Genomic DNA, 23020 nt, shown 5'->3' with positions numbered 1-23020 from the left:
GATAAGTCGTTCGATCAGATCTTATCAAGGATAAATGACCAAGAAAACTGCAGTTTAAATCACAAACAGGTGGCTCTCAGAACGGAAACGTCCTTATTTAGAAAGGCCTCGAGCAGACGACTTTCCCCCACTCCATGTCAATATATAAACAGTGGAAAACGGAGGCGAACAGTGTGCAGCGAAAAATGACTCCCGTGATTGTTGCCTTGACATTTGGATAGGGATTTTGATTACTTCACAGTGAATGATTCTGAATAACATACCAGCAACCATACATTTGAACCACTGCTACATTTTTGATCCTGATTCGAAGTGCCCGAAAACTTTAACCTCATGATGTTTCCACCAAATATTTTGCGTCTCTGTTTATTCATTACGTTTTTAAGTTTGGGACTCGGAAGTCAGGTATGTGAAAAATGAAATTTGAATAAAAACGACCGCATTTGTAGATTTTTGTTCAAGTGGCCCGTGGGTACAGCTCTAATACGCATTCACATGTAGATGAATGTAATCCCAATACCTGTACCTTAGATACATGTATTTATGACTTTCGCAAAGTTGTATTTTTTCCTGTTATTCACAGAATATATTTTAATTTCAATGTATCAATTTGCATTGAGTTGCAATGCTTTCAAAATAAATCGAATTATAAGTCTTGAAAGAGTTCATCGGCGTTTTCTTATAAATGAATGGTAGAAATTTTACGATCATGATAAAACTCAAGATTCATATGACATTTACTAACGACCGAGGTTCAAGCTACGAGCTACAAACTTTATTCATTGCACCCGTACCCGTAAATGTGTTCTGCATAAAGCAAAAAAGGGTTGTACATATTGAAATGCATGCTATAACTTCCTGGTACCGCGTATATATACATGTATATGTTAAATTTTAGGCACAAATAGTGTAAAAGAAGACGTATTCGATGGGGTATTTAATACGTACCGTTGATAACATTTATACATTGTAGTGTGTATCGAAATTCTACGGAAGCTTATTGAGGCCAGCTTAGCAGAAAAAATAATTTCTTTTGCGTTTAAACGCAATAGTTATTGCGTTTAATCGCAATCTTTTGCGTTAAATCGCAATAAGTTTTGCGTTTAAACGCAATAGCAATTGCGTTTAAACGCAATAGCAATTGCGTTTTAACGCAAAGGTTTGCGTTTAAACGCAAAGTTTTGCGTTTAAACGCAAAAGTATTGCGTTTAAATGCAAAAAATTATTGCGTTTAAACGCAAAGGTAATATTGCGTTTTAACGCAATGATTTTTGCGAATAAACGCAAACGCTTTTGCGGTTAAACGCAACAATTTTGCGATTAAACGCAATAATCGTTGCGTTTAATGGCAAAAAGTATTGGGTTTAAACGCAATAGTTATTGCGTTTTATTGCAAAACTTTTTTTAAAATCTGAACATGACTTTTTTCTTTTCAGACCAAAAGAAGGGGTTTATGACATACTTATGTTATGTATAAGTAGGACATACTATTAATGTTATGCCACAATCATCCGTCAATTTGTTCATTAAACGTTATGTTAGACATTTCTCGCTTTTTTCGTCGTGCTCTCTCCTCTATTTCTAATGGTTTTTCATATTGTTTCTCATAAATCGAATCTTAATTATTCAATAAAATCAAATAGTCCGCGCATACACTGTATTACTGCCATCCATAATGCTTTATTATATCATTGTCAAATGAAAGTGATACTGTTTATTCAATATGACGAACTGATTTGGCATTTATTGTAATTGTTATATCTCTGATATCACCTATTGAAAAAGTGATAGCATTTATTAGAATTGGAATTATTACCTATCAATCACTTATTTATCTCGTGATGTGAACAAGGGATATCACATATTTGAAAACAATGATACATGTATCACTCTTTCAGTATGAATAGATGGAATCACCTATTCAAATTGATGATTTTACTTTTTGAAAAGGTTATATAACCTATTCAATTTGGTAATATCTTGGAGACAATAAATTTTCATAGTATAGCCGTCAATGCAACTGTTGCAAATGCAAATGAAACTTGGCATAATGCTCTTTGCGATGGAGTCTTTTCCGTTTTTTCAATCCAACTATTTCTCACAGTCTAGATACAAAGTATCCGGCAAGCAAACATCACTGGTGAATCCATCAATAGCCATTTTCCATGTCATCTCTAAGGAAGAATTTGGAAACAAACATAAGCAAAGACTTATTCTCTCTCTTGTATTTATTATAGCGCGATCCTTCATTTTAGGATACGTGTGCTTAGAAGTGCCTCACATACTTGGTACATATACTAAATGTATATAAGCAAATGAATTAATTGCGATTTAACGCAAAAATCATTGCGTTTAATCGCAAAATCATTGCATTTAATCGCAAAATTTTTGCGTTTAATCGCAAAAATTATTGCGTTTAATCGCGAAAACGTTTGCGTTTATTCGCAAAATATATTGCGTTTAAATGCAATAATAGTTTTGCATTTAAACGCAATATTTGTTTTGCGTTTAAATGCAATGATTTTGCGATTAAACGCAATACTTTGCGTTTAAACGCAGAACTTTGCGTTTAAACGCAATCCACTTTGCGTTTAATCGCATAACTTTTTGCGTTTTATCGCAATCTTTTGCGTTTAAACGCAAAATACATTGCGAATAAACGCAAAAGATTGCATTAAAACGCAATAACTATTGCGATTTAACGCAATATAAATTAATTTATTTACTGAACTGGCCTCAATAAGCTTCCGTAAAATTCAATCCTTAGCAAATTTTATTTCTATCATGGCAGGCAAAATATTAATGTTTATCTTTAAAAAAAAAAGAGAAATTAATCTTCAAGAAACCATTATACAGTCATATGTTAAAAAACATAAATTTTAAACAACAACAACAACAAAACGCCCGGAATTTTATCCCAAGTGTCTTCAAAGAGTAATTAAATACAGAGAGATCGAGGCTCTTTACAGTATGGATCGATATATTTCTAGCGTCCAGGAAATCTTTGCATTGAAAAAATGCAAATGAAAAAAAGGCAGTGATGGGTTCTTTTATGATATATTGAAAAAAAAGTTTGCCTTTGCAACTTGCACACAAGGAAATAAAGTCAAACAAACTGCGAAGAAAAACAAGATATAGTTCATTCAAACTTTATTTCATGGAAAGTAACATTAAACCCATTCTTTTTTTCTTTTTTCTCACTTTTTTGGAGCGTTATTTCTCAAAAACTATTCAACCGATTTGCACTATATAGATTTGCAGACATTTGTTTTTAATATTCTGGACCTGCGATGCAGTTTTCAAAATCATCAGAGGGCCAAAAAAAAAACAGAACGTAGGAAGAGAACTTAAGGTCAATGTCTGAGTCGTGGAACGATCAGTAGCCCAGATAAGTTTAATTAAAGGCTAAAAAACAGGTTAATTCACGACATGTTCAAGGACTCTCAAAAGAAAATAAAAATTGTATGTAAGTTGAATTTTTTTTTCGCAAAACACCAGGATGAAATCCAACATCAAATTGTTCATGTGCAACCCTCAAATTACACGTAACACTTTGTTGTGTACATAATCTGATGTCATTAAAACTGTAAAAAAAAATTCATTGTTTTTTTTAAGAACGATTTAGTCCCGCATTTGCTCATCTATGATATTTTGTTGCCTTGCATGAAAGACGGGTGTACATATATCTAAGTTTAGGACAAACTCATTTACTCACTGTAATTAAGACCATAGGTAACTGTGTTATTTCTATAGGGGTTGTCCAAGGAAAAGTTCGATTTTGACTGATGCAAGTTTTATATTGTTATATTGGGACTACTAGTATGTAAAATCAACTAGGAGTTTTGTAAAAACCTTGGGACACAGTTATATCTTAATTTCAACAAAGCTAGATAACGTTAAAGCCCTAACATAAAGTCGAGTTTTTTTATGTTTTGTTTTGTTTATTTGTTTAGAGTTATGGCTAAAAAATATTATACAATTATTTAATGCTTGGGCAGTCAATAGACCCGAATATTTTTCCCGAGGTGCATGGAACAGCTCAGTATGATCTATCGCCCGAAGTCAACGGTCGAGGGCAATAGATCATACTGAGCTGTTCCCTGCACCAAGGGAAAAATTCGGGTCTATTGACTGTTCAGGCATTAAATAATTGTTTTATTACCTAATTCCATTTTTTGTTTTTTGTGTTCACAATTATAAATTACATATTTAATAAGGTTTTCATACCATTATGCATCAGGTCATTGCTAATCAATACCAAGATGACCTAAAAGATAAATTTTAAGAACAATAGTAAAATAAACATAATAATGTTATCTTTTAATCTTGTAGCAGTTTAACTTTTTCTAAAATACGTTGCCGGTCCAATAGATCGCAGTCTATTGCACCTACGGTCTAATAGATCACAGTCTATTGACCGGCGGTCTATGATAGATCGCAGTATATTGACTGTCAGTTCAATAGATCACTTTCAAACACATAAAATGGACGAAAATATTTAATATGAAATGCCTTTGATTAGGTAATAAAACAAATAACGACGTACATCTACATGTAAAGTACGCTATATTAATTTATCATTTTCATTCCTTCATATTTTAATTTACTTTAGGAACGACAAACTCATCCTGATATTTTTTAATTCTAAAATGCTACCACTCGTTTAGTTTTTTTTTTCAAGAGAGAGAGAGAGAGAGAGGTTATATTCTCGTGTGACTTTATCCAAAACGAAACGCCTTGACGATGTTTGTCGTGGATATAAATATAAGTTAATTAATTCATAAGACGTTGGAGTTAATATCTGGCACGATTTAAATAAGACTTTTTGTAAGAGAATTAAATTAAAAACAGTCTCGAACCTATAAATAGGATCGTAATGACTGTTTAAAATTTATAAAATTTATTCAGTCAAAAAGATAATAAACTGCATGTTTAAAGAGGGGAAAATGCCAAAAAAAAAAGAAAATTGCCGATGATTTTATTTTTCAGCGAAAAATACAAACATTGGATGTACTTGTTAAAAAGGCAATGGTTTGTAGGAGGAATCTGGTTGATGAGGGGGGAAACCAAAGGGAATTCCCCTTTCGATTTGATACGCATTCCTTCGAGCTTCTGCACTTTACTCGATAAAGGTTGCCCTGTATAGGCGTTGCGAAATGAATTCTTTATTCAGGATTCTAACATTCATTTCGAAATTGTAGACTTGTTAATTGTTTCAGTTCTAAGGACCACTGTAGATTGAAGTAGATTTTCACTAGAATTTTTGACATAAGAAGTTTGAAATGTTGCAAAGTGCAAAACAGAGACCTTTTTTTGATTGATTGTTAAAAATGTTTATATATCTAGATGTATAACCAATACTAGTAGCTTAAAAACCAACACTGGAAATTAGAAAAGTTAAAACATTTTATAAAAATATTTCTTTTAAATTGTTTTAAAAAATACACATCGTAAATAACACGGTATATCTAAGCATACTTTGTAACTTGATTCAAACAATAGCTTTGTTTACCTCAAGTTCCTAGAAGCTATTTCGTGGTACGCAGATTAGTTAATTTAATGTGTTGTAGATTAAAAAAAAAAGTTGTCCAATGAAATAGATATACGAGCCAAGTGATAAAGAGTCCCAATCGCAACTTCTCGTGTCTTTCCGGCAGGCTCGGAAAAACACCTCGAATGTATCAACATCACCGGATGTTAGAATTTCATACAAAATGGAGTCGCTTCCCATTAAAATATATATCGGCTAGACAGCCTTATAAGTCGCTTCTGTGTTATATTTTAGGGTATATCATTTACTTTAATGAAGTCTAGCTTACATCTCAACAGATCGTAAAATGTGTTGTATTTATATCAAGTTTTATAAAAAAGGGGGTTTGTCATGGACGCCTAGGTAATATATTCGAGGTGTTTTTCCGAGCCTGCCGGAAAGGCCCGAGAAGTTGCGATTGAAAGAGTCCATGAGTAGTGTTCGATTAGCTCAATAAGTATGTTCTGGCCCGTTTACTTCATAAGACACACCATGCTTTCGTTAAAAAAAACCCTGATATTTAAAGCCGGACAATTAGATTCTATTATAAATTATGTGTTACAAAGACCCCGTATTGCCATGCAGACTTAGCTAAAAACCATTAAACCCGATTTTGAAACGATATATTTTGATAACATTGAATTGAAGATGCAACCAGCAGAGTCATACTGGGTTTTTTTTCATATAATTTATGTGTATATGTCATCAAAATACGATACGAATAAAAAGTGCCTATAGAATCCTTTAAGAAATTGGTGGATCCTGAAGCTGATATAAAGATATATGTATTAAGAACAACTTTCTGCATTCTGTCACGCAATTAACTCACAATACAATAAGTTGTTTCCCAGAAATACTATGATGTTTTAGTCTGTGAAAGATGTCTTAGGTTTATGTCACTCTCTCTTCAAACGATTCACGAAAGACAACGGTAGCATATTCACTTTTTTCTATTTTGTTTGTTTTAGAAAAAAAAATTCTGTGTATATCATATCTTTAATTAATCATTAAACTAGCACTAAATTATCAGTTTAAAAATCACAGTATAAAGCATAAATTGATCTATATACCGTATTTGATGTGAATGTTGTACACAACATTATAGTGATTTTTTCAACAAAAACAACATAACGCATTCATGTTAATGTTTCTAATTTAATTTCATAAGTATTTTATTCAAGTATATAAGAATACATTGAATGAGAATGAACAGTTCTCTCCTGTTATTAGGATTGATGTTAATTTCAAAAAGTCTAGTATTTCTTAAAAAATAAAAATGGATTGCTATTAATATTTCACCTTTTTTTTCTTTCTTTTTTTTTTTTCTACAGAAACCAAGCATATACTATTTGCACGTAACATCCGACATCCGGTTCCGGTTTGCAACCACCCTGGTCACGAGTAAGGTAGCGAACCCCGCCAACACGTCACAAGAGGTCAAATTTGACGTCACACTTCCAGATGAAGCTTATATATCAGATTTCAAAATGTGAGTTCACTGGACATTTAAAAAATTGGTTAAGAAATTATCTTTGAGATCCAAACAATCTTTAATACGAATATTTAAGGATTGAAATACTGGGCTAATGTTGCGTGTGTAATATTCTTCGTTTAATATCCCCGAATAGTTTAAATTAAGAATGGGTTGATTGAGTCAGAAATCTATTGGCGCCTCGGTATTATTTCATAGTAATATCCAGTTAACCTGGTTATTAAAACTTAAACATGATATTAATCAATATCAAAGATTTAATAAATGGATCAAATATGAGATGATTTAATCTTTGCAGATATATTTTGAACCATTCAAGTAATATACTAGACTAAGTACATTATCACAAGACAACAACCTCAGTCCTTTAAACAATGCAATTTTAAGCTCTCTTTGTTTTTTCCCCCCGTTTGACTCTATTCACTGTTTAATAAACGATGTCTGATTAAGGTGGTTTTAGACACCTGTCGATATTGACGTGAATAAAAGTACACTGTAATCATGATACTTTAATCGTTAATTTTTTTTTAATTTTACAAAATTTGACCAAAAAATATGTTTTTTGTTTTTTAAAATTTTGAAAGGCCTAAGCAGAAACTTATGACTTACAGATTCATAGAACCAATTGCGCTACGTTTTGAGTAACTATTTCGAAAAAGGACAACTGTATGAAACTATGCTTGATTTCATTGTTTATTTCGATCGGAAGTACACATCATTAAGTATATGGCGGTCCTTATAGCTAGTCAACAATGGTGACCTATATTTGGAAGTTTGATAGATTGTAGTTTTTTTTAATTAATGTCAAACTTTTAATTTGGTAAGGTTTTGCTTGTATCCTATGTTAAACAGTATGGGAGTTTGATGATGTCTACATTTGTAAGTTAGCATATGAAATTAATGGCGTGTTCATTTAACATTTGTAGGGAGATCGGGGGTAGGATTTATCCTGGAGAAATTAACGAGAAGGCGGCAGCCCAGAAACAGTATGACGCCGCCAAAAAGAAAGGTCAAAGTGCAGGACAGGTCAAGCAACAGTAAGTACTAAACACTAGGTCAAGGTTAATACTTCACGCGACTATGTTATCATTGAAATACGAAGAACCAAAAAAAAAAAATGGACAGAATCGCATTTATTTAATCTAGCATCAAGCAACACTCGATATGGTTCAAACTCGAGTTCACACATTTTGTTCAAAAATATATTTGTTCTTGCATGCAAAAAAACATATATGACATCATGAATTCAAAGGAACATATGTGATATGAAGTTGTGCATTTTTGCGGAGCTACATGTATTAATGTAAACGTCAAGTTCACCCAGACACTTTGTTTTTTTTTCCAGAAAGAACGTGTAATTGAACAAGATCAAACTGAAAAAAAATCCTTTCAAAACCAATGAAATGTAAAATGTGTTAGTGAAAAATGTTATAGTATGTTTTTACTTTTTATTCATTTCCACAAGCAATTAAGTGATTTACACATGTGTCCATATTTTGAGAGTGGACTTTTTAATGTACAGCAAAAACTCGATCTTTATAACTTCAAATATTTTTTTGTTTAGAACAACAAATAGTTTGCGGCCGTTCTTTTGATGCTTGCGTCAGTGTTGTTCTTGTTTCGTCATACTTTTTTTTATGTAAACCTTAATTTCAATGATAAAATTGTAGACCAAGAAAGACTAACAGTTTCTCGGTTGATGTAAACGTTGGTGCTCAAGAAAAAGTCGTTTTCAATCTGACCTACCAGGAACTGTTGAAACGAAAACGAGGCTCTTATGAACACGTGATCTACATAGACCCAAAACAGGTTGTTAAAGACTTTCAGATCGGCGTCTCCATAGAAGAATCAAGGGACATAACTACTGTTCGAGTTCCGCCACTTCGGAACGACTTGGAGCAAGCTGTTAATCAAACAGGTACAGATTGGTTAATGGATGAGATAGCCGGTGTCACTTGCTTTAAAATATTTGAAGAAATACTAATATTTCCCCTCATTCATATTCAATGTTAATAATTTAAAATTATTATCAATGCCAACAATTAATACTTTAAGACTTTCAGTCTTCAGGTTTTTTTTTTTTTATTTCTAAGCAATTTATAACATTATCGTTATTATTATTTTTTCAGTGGCCAATTTAATAAAAACAACATAAATATTAGGTATCAGATTAAATAATATATATTTATTTTAGATCGTATAAAAGTGATCACTTCCATATAGTTTATTTTCTTTTAATTGTTGAAGCGAATATTGATTTTCATCTTATTATCCACATTTTATGACGATGATAATGATGATGGCATGTACACAAAATAAGAAAAAGAATTATTTTTTGGTTAAGGTCAAAATTCTCTAGCTGTGATAGAAAGACCCACTAAGCGCTCAGCAAGTGTTTCATTCAGCCCTTCGGAAGCAGATCAGAGGCTAAGCTCGAGTCAAGGAATATCCGGGCTCTTTGTTGTGGAATACGATATTGACAGAAAATCAGACGCCGGTGACGTATTGGTAAATTGAAAACATTGAAACTTTATATAGTTTTACCTTTTTTTACACGAATACCTAATCCCACCTTTTTATTTCAAGTCACGATCGAGAAATTCGAACATAAAATTAAAGATGCGAAACATCTAGTATTTTAATACAGTACATATACAGCTCAGAACTGACCGATAATAAAATCCACAATAATGGGGTTTTATATCCGCGAGGAGTGCTTATTTAAAACACAGTTGAAGAGGATATCAATTTCTTACTTTTGATAAGGAACCTATGAGATTTTTCAAAATATTCACAAATATATTGATTCGAATCACTCTTTTAATCGTGCACTCATCGCAAGTGAATTTGGTGTATTTATTTTTAAATGCACATGCATATATAACTGTTAAACAAAGTTTTGTCATTCCAGTGATTAAGGAAGCGAAAAGAATACTAAATTTAAGATCAAGAAACAAAACCTTTTTTTCATTGATGTGTATATTTTTTTGTTCCATTTATTAACTAATGATATTTTAAATACTTAGTACTATTGACTATCTTTCAGGTTGTTGATGGCTATTTTGTACACTTTTTTGCTCCATCGGATATGAAGGAAATCCCGAAAGATGTTCTCCTGATTTTGGATTGCAGTGGTTCAATGGGTGGGAGGAAAATCGGGCAAATGAAAGCCGCGGTCATTGGTGTCCTTAAGGATCTTCACGAGGGTGACAGATTCAACATTTTGGTGTTTTCTGACAGTGTAGAATACTACAAAAAGTCGATGGTTTATGCTAATAAGAAGTCAATAGATGACGCAAAGAAATATGTGCAATCTTTGTCGGCAACAGGAGGTACATGTCAAAGTCTTCCAAAAAAAAAATTGTAAAAATGTGAAGGTCCTTTTATATTCTATTTGTTATTCAAAACTTTAAAAAAAATCACTTGTCATTTGAATCTACAATGTACAAGCAAGGAATTTTGTTGTTTTTTAAGGGACAAACATAAATGCTGGTATGTTACAAGGAGTTGATTTTCTGAAGACGTCAGGTGATATCAATGAAAGATCCCAAGTAGTATTTTTCTTGACCGATGGCGAGGCTACATCAGGAATTACAGATAATAGTAGAATTCTCGAGAATATTCGAAATGCAAACTCGAAAGCTTTTCCTGTATACAGTTTAGCGTTCGGAAAAGGTGCAGATTATGAATTCGTCAAAAAGGTGGCCGTGCAAAACAACGGGCTAAGTCGCAGAATTTACGAAGATTCAGATGCAACACTTCAGATAAAAGGATTCTACGACGAAGTGTCTTCTGCCATTCTGAAAAACGTAACGTTTAAATATTTGAACAATGCGTCAAGCGTTCAAAATTTGACCACAGTTAATTTCCCTTCCTATTTCACTGGATCAGAAATCGTGGTTGCTGGAAAAATTGAAAACAACGCAGTGCGACTTTTTGATCTCTCGGTGCAAGGTCTTGGCTCCACAGGTTCTGTAGAGTTGGCTCTTTCGGCTGACGTCAAATCGAAACCGTTTCCAGAGCTTACAAAATCGGGGGATTATGAGCAAATTACAGAAAAGATATGGGCGTACCTGACCATCAAGCAACTCCTCGAAAAGTCAATCGGCGAAACTGATTCAACCACAAAAGAAGAATTAAAAAACAAAGCTTTACAGCTTTCTTTGCAGGTAATAGACAGTTTAGATTGTATATATTATAGTCTGTCCCAAGTTATTGCTTCCATTAATTTTTGATGATTTTTAATAAAAATACACATACCTGTGAAAGAAATACAATTGAAATCGATGGAAGGAAATATATATCCAAGATATCTTCATTGAACAATTATCCCTTTTCACTCATAAAATTTTACAGGAACGAAAACAATTTTCTTACGGAGATTTGTAATGGGAAATGTTTACATCTTTTCTCCATTCGGAATACACTCGGAATACATCGCGCATTTTTTTAACATTATCATCCGGGCTAATTAATGGCTGATGCATTGCAAAATCTCCGTAGACTTTCAATTTTTGGATGTGTATTGAAACCTGAAGCGGTAGAGGGGGCGTTTCAAAACAGATAATCTGGAAATTTTTCATATCAGTGGATGAACGTAGTTTGAACACAAAGGTATTTACTATTATTGAAATATCAAGCAAAAAGTGGTGGAAGCAAAAACTCAGGACAGAGAATAGATGAAATTTGATGACATAAGGTGTTTTTCTTTAGACGATAATGATTTTAAAATCACATTGTATCGCACTAAGGCGTGCATTTGGAGTTAATATTGGTCAATTTCCAGTAGACACAATGCATTTTAATCCAATCAAGTACAATATAAATCCACTAAAACAAAGTCACTGATAATTAATCATTAATTTACTCATTTAAGTTGATATAATGCATTCTATAATGAATTATTCACACATTTTATCTTTTTTATTTTTGAGTTACTGTAATATTTTTTGCTATGAACTAGAGATTGCGATTTTACCTGTTTCGTGTCAATTTAAAAATAAGTGCAGATAGGAAGATGAATGTTTAAAAAGCCTTACTATTTATCAATTTTCAAGACGTCTATCAGAATTAACCGTAGTTCTTTTTGACAGTGTCAATTTTGCCTGGAAGTATTACATGTATAAAAAAAATTGGACTTTTTCCTGTTTTGATTTCAGTATAAATTTGTTACGCCTCTAACATCAATGGTTGTTACTAAACCCGAGGAAAAAAGCGTCGGGACACTTCGAGAAGGGGAGGACGCCGAACGTAAACTGTTTTCTTTTAAAATAAATGACAAAAAATGTGTTCTTAGTAATTAGATATGTAAATGTATTCGATGAACGACGGTAAACTGTTCTTGTCATATACGAGCCGTTATAATATCACGCAAATACCTCAGTCTAAATTTTTTCCAGTTTGCAACATATTCTTAATTCATATTTAAACAAAGAAGACATTACATCATAGAGACATAGTTTTGATTTTAAAATCTTTTACTTTGAAGTGATTCATGAAGATAGTTCACAAAGTGGCAATAGTTTAACGGCACCTATCCGAAGAGGCGGCGGGGGTGGTCGAGGCGGCGGAGGTGGAGGTAGAGGCGGCGGATCATACGGAGGGGGAGGTGAGCTATACTGTAAAAAGAGTTACTTTCGCCCCGTGTTATTTTCACCCTTGAGAGATAAAATTAGAAATTGGAGTTTGCTCAGTCATAAATTCGCCCGCTGACAACGAGAGCGAAGGGGCGAAAAAAAAATGGGGGCGAATATTTCTCTGTATACAGTATTTCAATTATGAAAACTTTTTTTAAACTTCTGCCGAGATACTTTATGCTTAATCATTTAACGTTTGAATTTTAACTCAGAGAATTTGAAAGCTTTGAAAGTCAATTTGTTAGTAAAAGCGCTTCTTCATTTCCGAGATGAATGATTAATCACAAAGTTTGAATTTAAAGCCAGGAAACAATATGATAAGCTATACAATCGTAAATTGAATATTTTAAAGGTTGGTAACCAACTCGATTTTAAAAAAAACCCTTTTCTTCTTTCAAGGCACGGCATAATAAATCAAATGATACAATCTTTTTTATCTCTGACAGAAAAAAATAAAAAAAAGTTGTTGTTATAAGACTAAAAACATTAATTATGAGTTGTTCCCTATGCCATCAAGTATAATTAAAAACTTATTTGAATATTAATAGATAACATTTATAATTAAGTCGAATTTTGGTAGTAATGGCTACAAGATATGTACAAAAACAGACGCACCACCCTTTCGCAAAGAAGCAAATAGTACTACATTCTATTTATTTTTAAAAAAAATAAATCAAGTCAATGTGTGCATCTTCTATTTTTTTCTCGTTTGCCGTTAATCAAAACGACACGCTATGATGAAAACAATCGGTTATATATGATAAAAATTAATAAAATCTGAAGAAAAAAACAATGTAGTTAATATCAAGTATGATTTAAATCAAATTTTCACCAGGAAAAGTTACAAATACTGAGTCAGAAAATCAAACAAACACCATAATAACAACTTCTTTATAAATTTAAAAAAAGTTTTTTGGTCAATTTTTTCGAAAAATAAAACCAATAATGTTGGTCTGTATCATAAAAAGGATTGAAAAGTGCACTGAATGAAGTATTTGCAATGCAAATAAGAAATCAATGTTTAGACATGGTTATCAGATTGATGAAGGAAAAACCAAGGAAATTCCCCATTCGCGTTAATAATTATGCATTCCTTCAGGATTCTCCGACAACTAAACGAAGGTCGTCTTGTATATGTTTATGCGTTGCGAAATAAATAAAGATTCTTAGATGCATTTCGAAATTTTAAATTGGTATGCCTACGGGCCATGGAGTATACACAAGTGTATTTTTGAGAATTTTTTGCTAAAGGAGGTAAACATGTTGCACAATGCAAGGCAGAATCGTGTTTTTATTGATTGTGCATAAACACATAATATCACATATTATTATACTTTCATGTTAAATACTGAAATCGTATTGGTTTAGACACAGTTGATAATCCGTTCTATTACCCTCAGCGTTAGCAACACACCTGGCAACGGGTAACACAACGAATTGTTACATGCGCGGTATTCACGTCATTCCTATATAAAAGCAGTGGTTTTCTCGGGGTGTCAATTTCAACTCTTACCCTCCCAAACAGGCACTATTTATATAAAGTCACAGAAAAAACAATTTTAGTAACTCAAATATTAATTATTTTTTGATATATTTATAATATTCGTAATATTTTTGAAGTAACTTTAAAAAAAAATACTTCATAGACCATTGAAAGTATCTGTGGAATACATGTATAAAGTATATGTACTTATTTAAAAACCAGGAAAAAGATTTAAGCTTTTTATCTAGTTGAATATTTTGAATGTTGGTAAGAAATTCAATTTTGAAGAAAATCTTTTTCTTCTCCCGAGATAAAACATAAAAAAGAACCATCTATTTCTTCATCTCTGACAGAGAAACACAAAGCAAAAGTTGTAGTTAAAAAGGCAAACACATTTTGTTAAATATATTTCTTATAAGTATAACACATTCGAATTGGTGACATTTCATCCATAGGAATTGGGTTTTTTGGGTTGTTTTTTTTTTTAGAAATTAGACATATAGACAACGAAAAAGCAAGTAATTAATCATGGTTTATCGTTATTCTATATATGTATCACAATACCAGCATACGACGTATATAAATGTAAATAATTCTGTTTTAGGTGGCGGTGACCCACATTTCATGATCAGAATTAAAGGCATGACTCATCCTCTTTGTTTTGACTTTCCTGCAAAACCTGGAGACGTTCTTCGGCTGCTTTCAGATACAAAGTCTGGTTCGTGTTAAATTCGCTTCAACATTTTATCATAAATGAACTATTTTATAATTTTTTTAACTTTTCACAAAAAAAAAATTGCCAAACACAAATTACGATCCTATAAAAGAAAAAAAAATGATTTAGAAATCATCATTGTATTATCTATTGTATTTACATATGAAAATAAGTAATTGAGTTTGATTGATTTTTATTCATTAACATGCACATACATTATAATTGGGAAGATGGCGTCCTTTCTAATTTATTGGTTATTTTATAAGCCTTTTTTAAAATTTCAATAATAAGTTATTCAAAGTAATTATTTGCTTGAACTCATAAAAATATGAAGATGTTTCTATATTTTTAAGAAGTGCAGATTAATAATATGCATTTTTTATTGACAGGTTTATTCGTAAATGCTGGAATTATTCCTTCGTTCGAGTTTGACAGACACGGAAAAATGAAAACGTTTATGGGAGAAATAATTATTTTATACAAAAGTCATGTGATGAAAATTACACCAACAGAAATAATCTACGATGGTGCTCATCTGTTTTGGCAAGATAGCTTACCGTATGATTTTAATGACGTTAAGGTGGAAATCATTACAGTGGGTGGATACAGAGTTCTGAATGTGGATTTCAGAAACAATGTACAAATTGCCATCAAGAAAACTAACGCCTCAAGGTTTCACAATTCCAGTGTAGAGTACCTGAATATGTACATCGAAAACGAGGCTGGTCTTTCCAAAGCATCTGACGGAATTCTTGGTAAGTCAATCAATGATAAGTGATTAAGTTGGTCTATTTCCAATCAATAAAAACAATGAAAACTCAATAATGATTTTTTTATTTTAAATTAATGATTGAAGATTTAAACAGTTATACTATTAACGTTAACTGTTATGCATTATGCACAACATCAATTTTAAATTTATTAAGATAAGTAAGTGTAAGTTTAAATTATTCATTTATTGATTTTCTAGGCCAATTTCTACATCGATATATTTCGGTTTACAAACAACGCAGTAATAAAAAGGATCAAATTGTCGGCCATCTTCAAATCAAAGAACCGGGGTTTGACACCACCAGGATGAGAGCCATCCTCGTCAAGAAACCAGATGAAATCACGGCCAAGCGAGAACCGTGTTGGAATATTCATTCCAAATTAAAAGACGTGTTTGATAGAAATGTCCAAGATTTCTACATAAAAGATATTATGCAAACATAATACCCGTTACGTTCCTACATTTTTTCTTTCATTATTTGTTTATAGTCGAGTTTTATCTTGCATGTATGTACATAATAGTTTTTGTATTGGACACTCATGAAATGAGAATATATGTAATCTATAATAAACCACGTTTACGTTCGGTTTTCATTTTAGGCCCATTATCATGTTTCATTTATGTATTTGTGAATAATTGCAAAAACTGTGTTCAACTTTCTGGGTTTTGTTTTTTGTTTTTGTCTGAGCAATTTTTGAACATAATGAATGCCAGCGGATAATAAACATTCTGCATCCATCAACTGCAAATACATATATGTTTGTACATGTCAAATAACATTTTAAATTACATTTGAATTTACATTTACATTACAAGTAATTCGAATCAAATGGCTGACACAGAAACCAATATATGGATATAATAATTTGCTTTAAAGTAATTATAGAAAAAATAACTTTATTTTAGAGTCAGAATTTGCAGGCACGGGGACGTTCCAAAATGTTTAGATGCACATGGATATTGTTGGCTTTCATAAAAATACATGATTGTACAATATCATCTTACTGTACTTTGTGTCATTTAAGAATAAAAAAAAAGCAAAAGCTATTTTGAAAGTGTTTACATTTGCTATGCATCCCACAAAAGTTTTCATTTCGATTTAACACACCGTAAAACCTAAATGTTCTAGATCTGTGGGAATCTTTTTTTAAATCAGATTCAGCGAGATATTGTTTTTTACGCTTTCCTAAAAAAAATCCGTATATATTAAACTCCTGGGTGGTATTTTACCTGTGTTACATATTAATTATATTTTAAATACAACTTAAACTATACCGTTGCTTAGAATACTTATTCTTGCCAAATAACCACAGACACACTTGATCCTATAGGATCCTATAGGATAACAATAGCACAAGGTCTTTCACTCGTAATTTCGTGGTGTATCACCTTCCTCAAATTGCAATCATTTTTGTACTTTCAGACGTAACGCAATGGAAATGTGCTTGTACCAATCTTTTATACGCTACAACATCATTTTTGGCATGCTTTCATTTATTTGAGTGTGAACTTTTACAACAAAATTGAAATTATATAGATGTTATTTTATGTAACCTTTTTATGTGTCAAAACATGCTAAAAAACACTCATAGCTGCAGACAAACATTACTCTACAGTGTTGTTGAGTTGGAGAGCAGTGAGAGAAACTCTCTCATTTGCCTTGAACTTGATGCAGCTTGCCCTACAAAAAAGTGCACAATGAAAACAGACAAGATTCCGTAAAAATACAACGTTATATGGTGAGTACAAATAAAATCAAATGCGGAACAGCGAGGGAAATTTCTTTTTTTTACTTCAAGAGAGATTACAAGATTTTCTGGTGAACCTAATGAAGATTGTCGTTTGAAACATTTCGAAATAAAATAGCAAAAAACACCATCATCTTGTTTTTGTGAGTATATAAAAACAAATTGTTGACATGCACCTTTAAAGAAAAAAAACCGGAAATTGTTACTTTCAGCAACTAACTATTTCCGAGATTTCGTCAATTAGGTCGCCGTGTTAATAATTGCGAAATGCACAATTGCCAGGATGAAAGGGAATTTTGTGGCTTTTATTGAAACTTGTTACTCCCAAGTATTCTAAACATACATTTATGTTTATGATTCCACTTGCAAAATTTGTTGCGTAGAAAAAGCGGATCAATTGATTGCATATATTCTTTACTGACAAAATAAAACCTATCGTGTACACTTTTAACGAGGATCAAATCTAAGATATCAATAATATTTAAATTAATATTCCCGCTCGCATTGAACCTTACGTTTTTGCTTTGAAAAATGAAGAACTTTGTTTGATTTTATATAGTTAATAGCAATTTTTATTTTCTTATACACTTACAAAAATGTTATGATAGATGTACGCAGAAAAAGGCCAAAGACAAGTTTGCGTCTTTTACTTATAAACAGTTATTCTCTTTTGAAAAGAATAATTTCATCTGGAGGTTAAGGTCTAGTTTATCAAATCTTTCTGTGCTTTGACGATTACTAATTTTGAAATTCTACATTTTATAATGCAGCTTCAACGACCTTTGGTTTTAAAATGTCAATATCAAAATAAATTATGTATAGAACTGCTTGATGTCCTTTCTTACAATTACCATGAGCTCGAGATAATTGCGGATAATAATTGCATTTAATTTAAAGCTACATGTATGGATAATAACTGATTAGATAGTATCATCTAAAGAAATGTAAATATAACACCTTCAATTACAACTCAGTGAATCACCAACCTTTGTGTCGAAATGGTAGCTATTAGCCAAAGATTGATTCTATCGACGGACTCTGATAATCGTATTTGTGTGAACGATCTGTGAAATTAAACGTCTAGACATTAAGAATATTACAACTCTGTGACCTTTTCTTTAAAATGCAAAAAAAACTTTTAACAATGAAATAGGTACACATTTTACTTACTCCAGTGTCAGATTTATTTGTAAACTCTATAATTATACCTTCTTTTGAGTTTGATAGATTGCAAATATTTTGTTTTAAAAAAATGTGTAGCTGCAAAACTGTAGCTTTATGGTAGTTTTGGTTGACGAACCGTAAACCTACAGATACACCAATTTACTTTTCTCGAATGTTTTCACCTTACACGAACTTCGAATTTGAAGTATGTTCACGTTAGAATCAAGAGTCGCCAATTTATCTTGAAAACAAAACAAAACCACATTGTTTCACCCTACGGGGCTGGAAGGGTGTTTAAAATTAAAGGCAAGTAAAGAAATGGCATCTTAATCAAAATGTTTTAAAATTGTTTAATTAGTTTAAAACAAAAGAATTAGTTCAAAACCGTACGTTGTGTGTTGATTTAGTTATAAAACAATTGATGTCAATGGACTGGGGAATAAACAATGCAAATTACTCATATCGGTGGGCTGTAAGACAGTTTCATCTACACGTGACATGGAAATATAACAGATGCAACATATGTGTGAACATTGTTTTGTTGCAAAAAATATAATAAAATATTAAAAGGCAATATATGTCACAAGCATATAAGTGTACCTGAGTCTAAGGATTATCAGTGTTAAAGGTAAAAATTTTAGGGATAATGTGGAGAAAATATCTTTCTTAATATAGGGATGAGTACAATTCCTGGTCAGCGATATCGATGGTATGGTAATGTAATGGTATGTGACCCAATTATGATCAAATTTTATATAAAAAAAACACTGGATGTGGGAGAAATTATATTAATTTTTATTTATCTTATCAACGATAAATATATCTTTAATTGATTTTTGCGATAAATGGTGGGTTTTTTTTTCAATTATTATTCACTCATTCATTTGATGTAAAGAATGTTACTGTTGCCATTAAATGACAGTTTAAATGTTTTGACAAGCCATTTTTTGAAGTGTCAACAAGACAGATGCATATTAAACAAACTGTACTAAACTTATATTTATATATATATATATATATTAATTATTTTTATTAAAGTATTATTTAAATGGTTTTTTTTTATTTTAAAAAATGTCATTTTCAACTTTCCTAATTGTGAAATCGTCTTTTCCAATGTCACTTATGTAAAAGTGATTTTCATGAAATGAACTGTAGGTTATCTATTAAACTCGATTACATTTATTCATTTAAAAGAAAGACTGAATAATTATTGTGTATTCTGATAAAGATCTTATTTTTGGGTAGATATTCATAGGAGTAAAGTAAGAAGATAAAAATGCGTATATTTGATAATAAACTCTCAGGCTGATAAACAGATGAATGCAAGAGTTACTGGTACTGTTTTGCAGTAAGACTTGCGTACACAACACAATAGTCATATCTTTCAATTCCATGATACAACGAATATGTCAAAAATAGTGATACTTTACCTTTGTTTTCCAGCATTCTATCAATGTACCGGCCAGACGTTACAGGTATGTAAATATATTACATTTGAAATATAACCTGCTTTTATATGTATTGTGTACACATCATGTAATGCCGTTAGTGCGAATTATTAGCATATTAAAAGGACTTACATGTATTAGCTTGTTATTCCGAATAAACTCATTGTTTGTATGGCAAATCAAATTATAATTACGACTTCCGATGCGCTTGACTGAGTATATATCGGCCTAAGTGTTAATTTCCCATAATGAACTTAAAGGGAAATGTGGACAGCAATATTCGTAGAGCTAGATAGGCCTCCGTAGTTCTGCGAGTTTTTTTCCTCTGCATTTGTTTACAAACTATAAAAATCTACAAACAGAGCAAAGGGGTTGCAGCTCCTCGTTTGGCTGATCTTGTCAAACGTTTGGAACTTTATGCATGTGTTATATTCTCATAATTTCTTCAACTGGCAATCTCTCATGACATCGTTAAATAAATGAGAAGAACTTGCTTTACAATTTTTTCTTCGAATGTTAGTACTTACACTGCACCAAAACTTTTCTACATGAACATGAATGATGCTCATTAAGCGCCTTCTGACACAATGTTTAAGTAGATCAAGTGTAAGATTAGTATATGTTACACTGACCTTGAAGTAGGATATGTATCATTATAACAGCGCCCTAGAAATGGTAGCCTCATTATTCTGAGCCCTAACCTTAAAGTCTGAATTAGATACGCGAGAAAGCGTTCATTTCTTAACATCACATTGATGCCTTTTTAGATGCGTATTATTAGGACCAAGACCCTAAAACATCACTGTTTAAAGTGTTTTGCAAACTAGATCATGTGTTACAATGTCAGATTTGGCTTTTTGGACATGCCAATTTAATAAATTCTATAATTAGTGTCTGACTTTGTGTAAATTGCTACACAATCATTTCTCATTCTGCAACTGCCGTCTTCTATGTTTTGCAGTCTTGCGCCGAAATGATCATAAGACATAGTGATACATGTAGATCTTCATTTCTTTATCAATTTCTTAAATATATGGAAATTTTATCGTTCATCTATATAGAGAACCCTTTGCAAGCATTTCGCAAATGCAATCATGATTTATGATTCATTCAAAATTATGGTTTACTAGAAATGTGCAGAACTTCGTTTTCCTCTGATTTCTTATGACTTTTTTTATTAAATATGTAATATTGTTTGTATGTATCTATAGTTTGCGTTTAAAAATTGTTTAGACCCCAGGTGCTGATAAATAAAATGTACAAAGTAAATTCCAAAAGTTTTAGAGTATACAATAAATATCATAGAAATGACGCGTATTGACCTTTTTTGTTTTTGTTTTTTTGGTTTGATTTTTTTTTTAGATTTTTATATGTTTCTGATGCACAATAACTACAAGATAATGAAATCGACCGATAACACACTCACCATCCAGGTACACTAGACTTTCCGTTACATATCTCTATTAAACAACAAGCGTTATTGCTGTTTTTATTTTGAAAGGAGTTAGAATAAATGAGACTTAATCTTCGTTAAATCTGTTCATTAAAAGAAAAGATTAATTAAGAAAGAAAACACAGAACTAGAAATGATAAGTTATTTAAAATATGATACAACAAATATACAAATTTAATAACAGACTACTGACTATTAACATCGAATATGCATCTAACTGCATCTGGCTCTTACTGATATAGCAAAGCCAAACAACAATTATATCAGAATGATGACATTTATATTGTGAATATTTACCAAGTTTGTGGCATACATACAAAATTAATACATACAAACATTGATTGTTTAACTCAATTGATACTTATTTTCACTCTCAAACATATGCCATGAACCTGCAGTCAAAACCTATGGTTAATGAAAATATATCATTCACCAATCTTACAGGTAATACCTAAACCTAGTAGAAAAAAAATTCTCATAGAATTGATTTCTAAAAATGACAGGAATTTCTTTCGGAGTTTGGTGACTTTTGATATTAGAATTATTCCAGACTTCGGTAAGACGGTCTGATTTCCAGCAGAATATGTTTACTTTTAGAGTTGCTATCTCTGAGAATACAATCTTGCAATGTTGTCTGTCTATTACTGTTTACAGGGTTATTTTCACCCCATGTAATTTTTACCTTTTTAGACTTGCAAACTGTTTCGCTTCCTCTTGTATTCGCTCAGACACTTTTGTGTTTAAAGAGAAAAAAGTTGGATATATTGGAATTCGCTCAGCTGCCAGCGAATTAAACACAAAGGGTAAAAACAAAACGGTGGCCAATATCTCCATGCTTACTGTAATGAATTTTAAATGGCTTTTTAACTAACCCCCTTCCCCGCAGTAACGCACTTTAACGCATATACCTTTGCCCCAAAATCACGCATTTTGACGCATATACCTTTTCCCTGCAATCACGCACTTTAACGCACTTTTTGTTGTTGACTGTTACGGCTCCGATAACTCATAATTTATTGTCTTATTTATCAATTTTTTTTAGAAACGTTAAAATTGTACTGAGTTTTTACAAAACACATTACTCAATTTTTCCAAGTAAATTTAACTGGAATAACTTGTGCCGTTTAGAAAACAAAAACAAATGAACAACTTATTGAACAAATACAAATGTTATCAAATAAACACTTTATTAACTCAAATTCAAGTTCTACATGATCTCATAAACTACGAGCTAAAAAGACCACCTATATTTAGATTGAATTTGTTAAATACGCACGACACACTTCACTTTAAAAAATCACGTTTCTTCTACACGTTATCGCGAGTGAACTGTGGGGGAAAGGGTAACGTCATACAACAAAGGTTGACGTAAAATTGCTGTAACGTCACAATGATCCAAAGCGGCAAAGAGTTTCTCATAGAACTGACTTTCAAAAACGACAGGGATTTTTTTCGTAATTTGATGACTTTCGATAAAAGAATGTTTCCAAACTACCGTCTGAATTCCAGAAGAATATGTTTACTTGATGATACAAATGGATTTTTAATCCAGTCAAACGTTAATAAAACAGACTTTATG

General features: G+C 31.8%; 2 protein-coding genes across 2 annotated transcripts in view; both read left to right on the top strand.

The window, feature by feature from the left end:
- Positions 1-49: 49 nt before the first annotated feature.
- On the top strand, positions 50-16284 carry LOC128160163 (inter-alpha-trypsin inhibitor heavy chain H3-like). The gene is made up of 12 exons (XM_052823434.1): positions 50-405; positions 6862-7019; positions 7949-8059; positions 8693-8940; positions 9367-9530; positions 10069-10354; positions 10497-11191; positions 12182-12272; positions 12511-12630; positions 14746-14859; positions 15246-15611; positions 15827-16284. Exons 1-12 carry the CDS (start codon positions 334-336, stop codon positions 16069-16071), a joined length of 2670 nt encoding a protein of 889 aa, XP_052679394.1. The 5' UTR covers positions 50-333; the 3' UTR covers positions 16072-16284.
- Positions 16285-19932: 3648 nt separating this feature from the next.
- The window catches only part of LOC128158557 (inter-alpha-trypsin inhibitor heavy chain H3-like), a 63364-nt gene continuing 60276 nt past the window's right edge, over positions 19933-23020 (top strand). The window contains exon 1 of the mRNA XM_052821435.1: positions 19933-20015. Coding sequence (XP_052677395.1) covers positions 19947-20015 — 69 coding nt within the window. The 5' untranslated portion in view covers positions 19933-19946. The remainder of the gene's footprint in view (positions 20016-23020) is intronic.

Source organism: Crassostrea angulata, chromosome 8, assembly GCF_025612915.1.
Source record: "Crassostrea angulata isolate pt1a10 chromosome 8, ASM2561291v2, whole genome shotgun sequence".
Taxonomy (NCBI): domain Eukaryota; kingdom Metazoa; phylum Mollusca; class Bivalvia; order Ostreida; family Ostreidae; genus Magallana; species Magallana angulata.
This window is presented reverse-complemented; position numbering and strand designations above follow the sequence as displayed.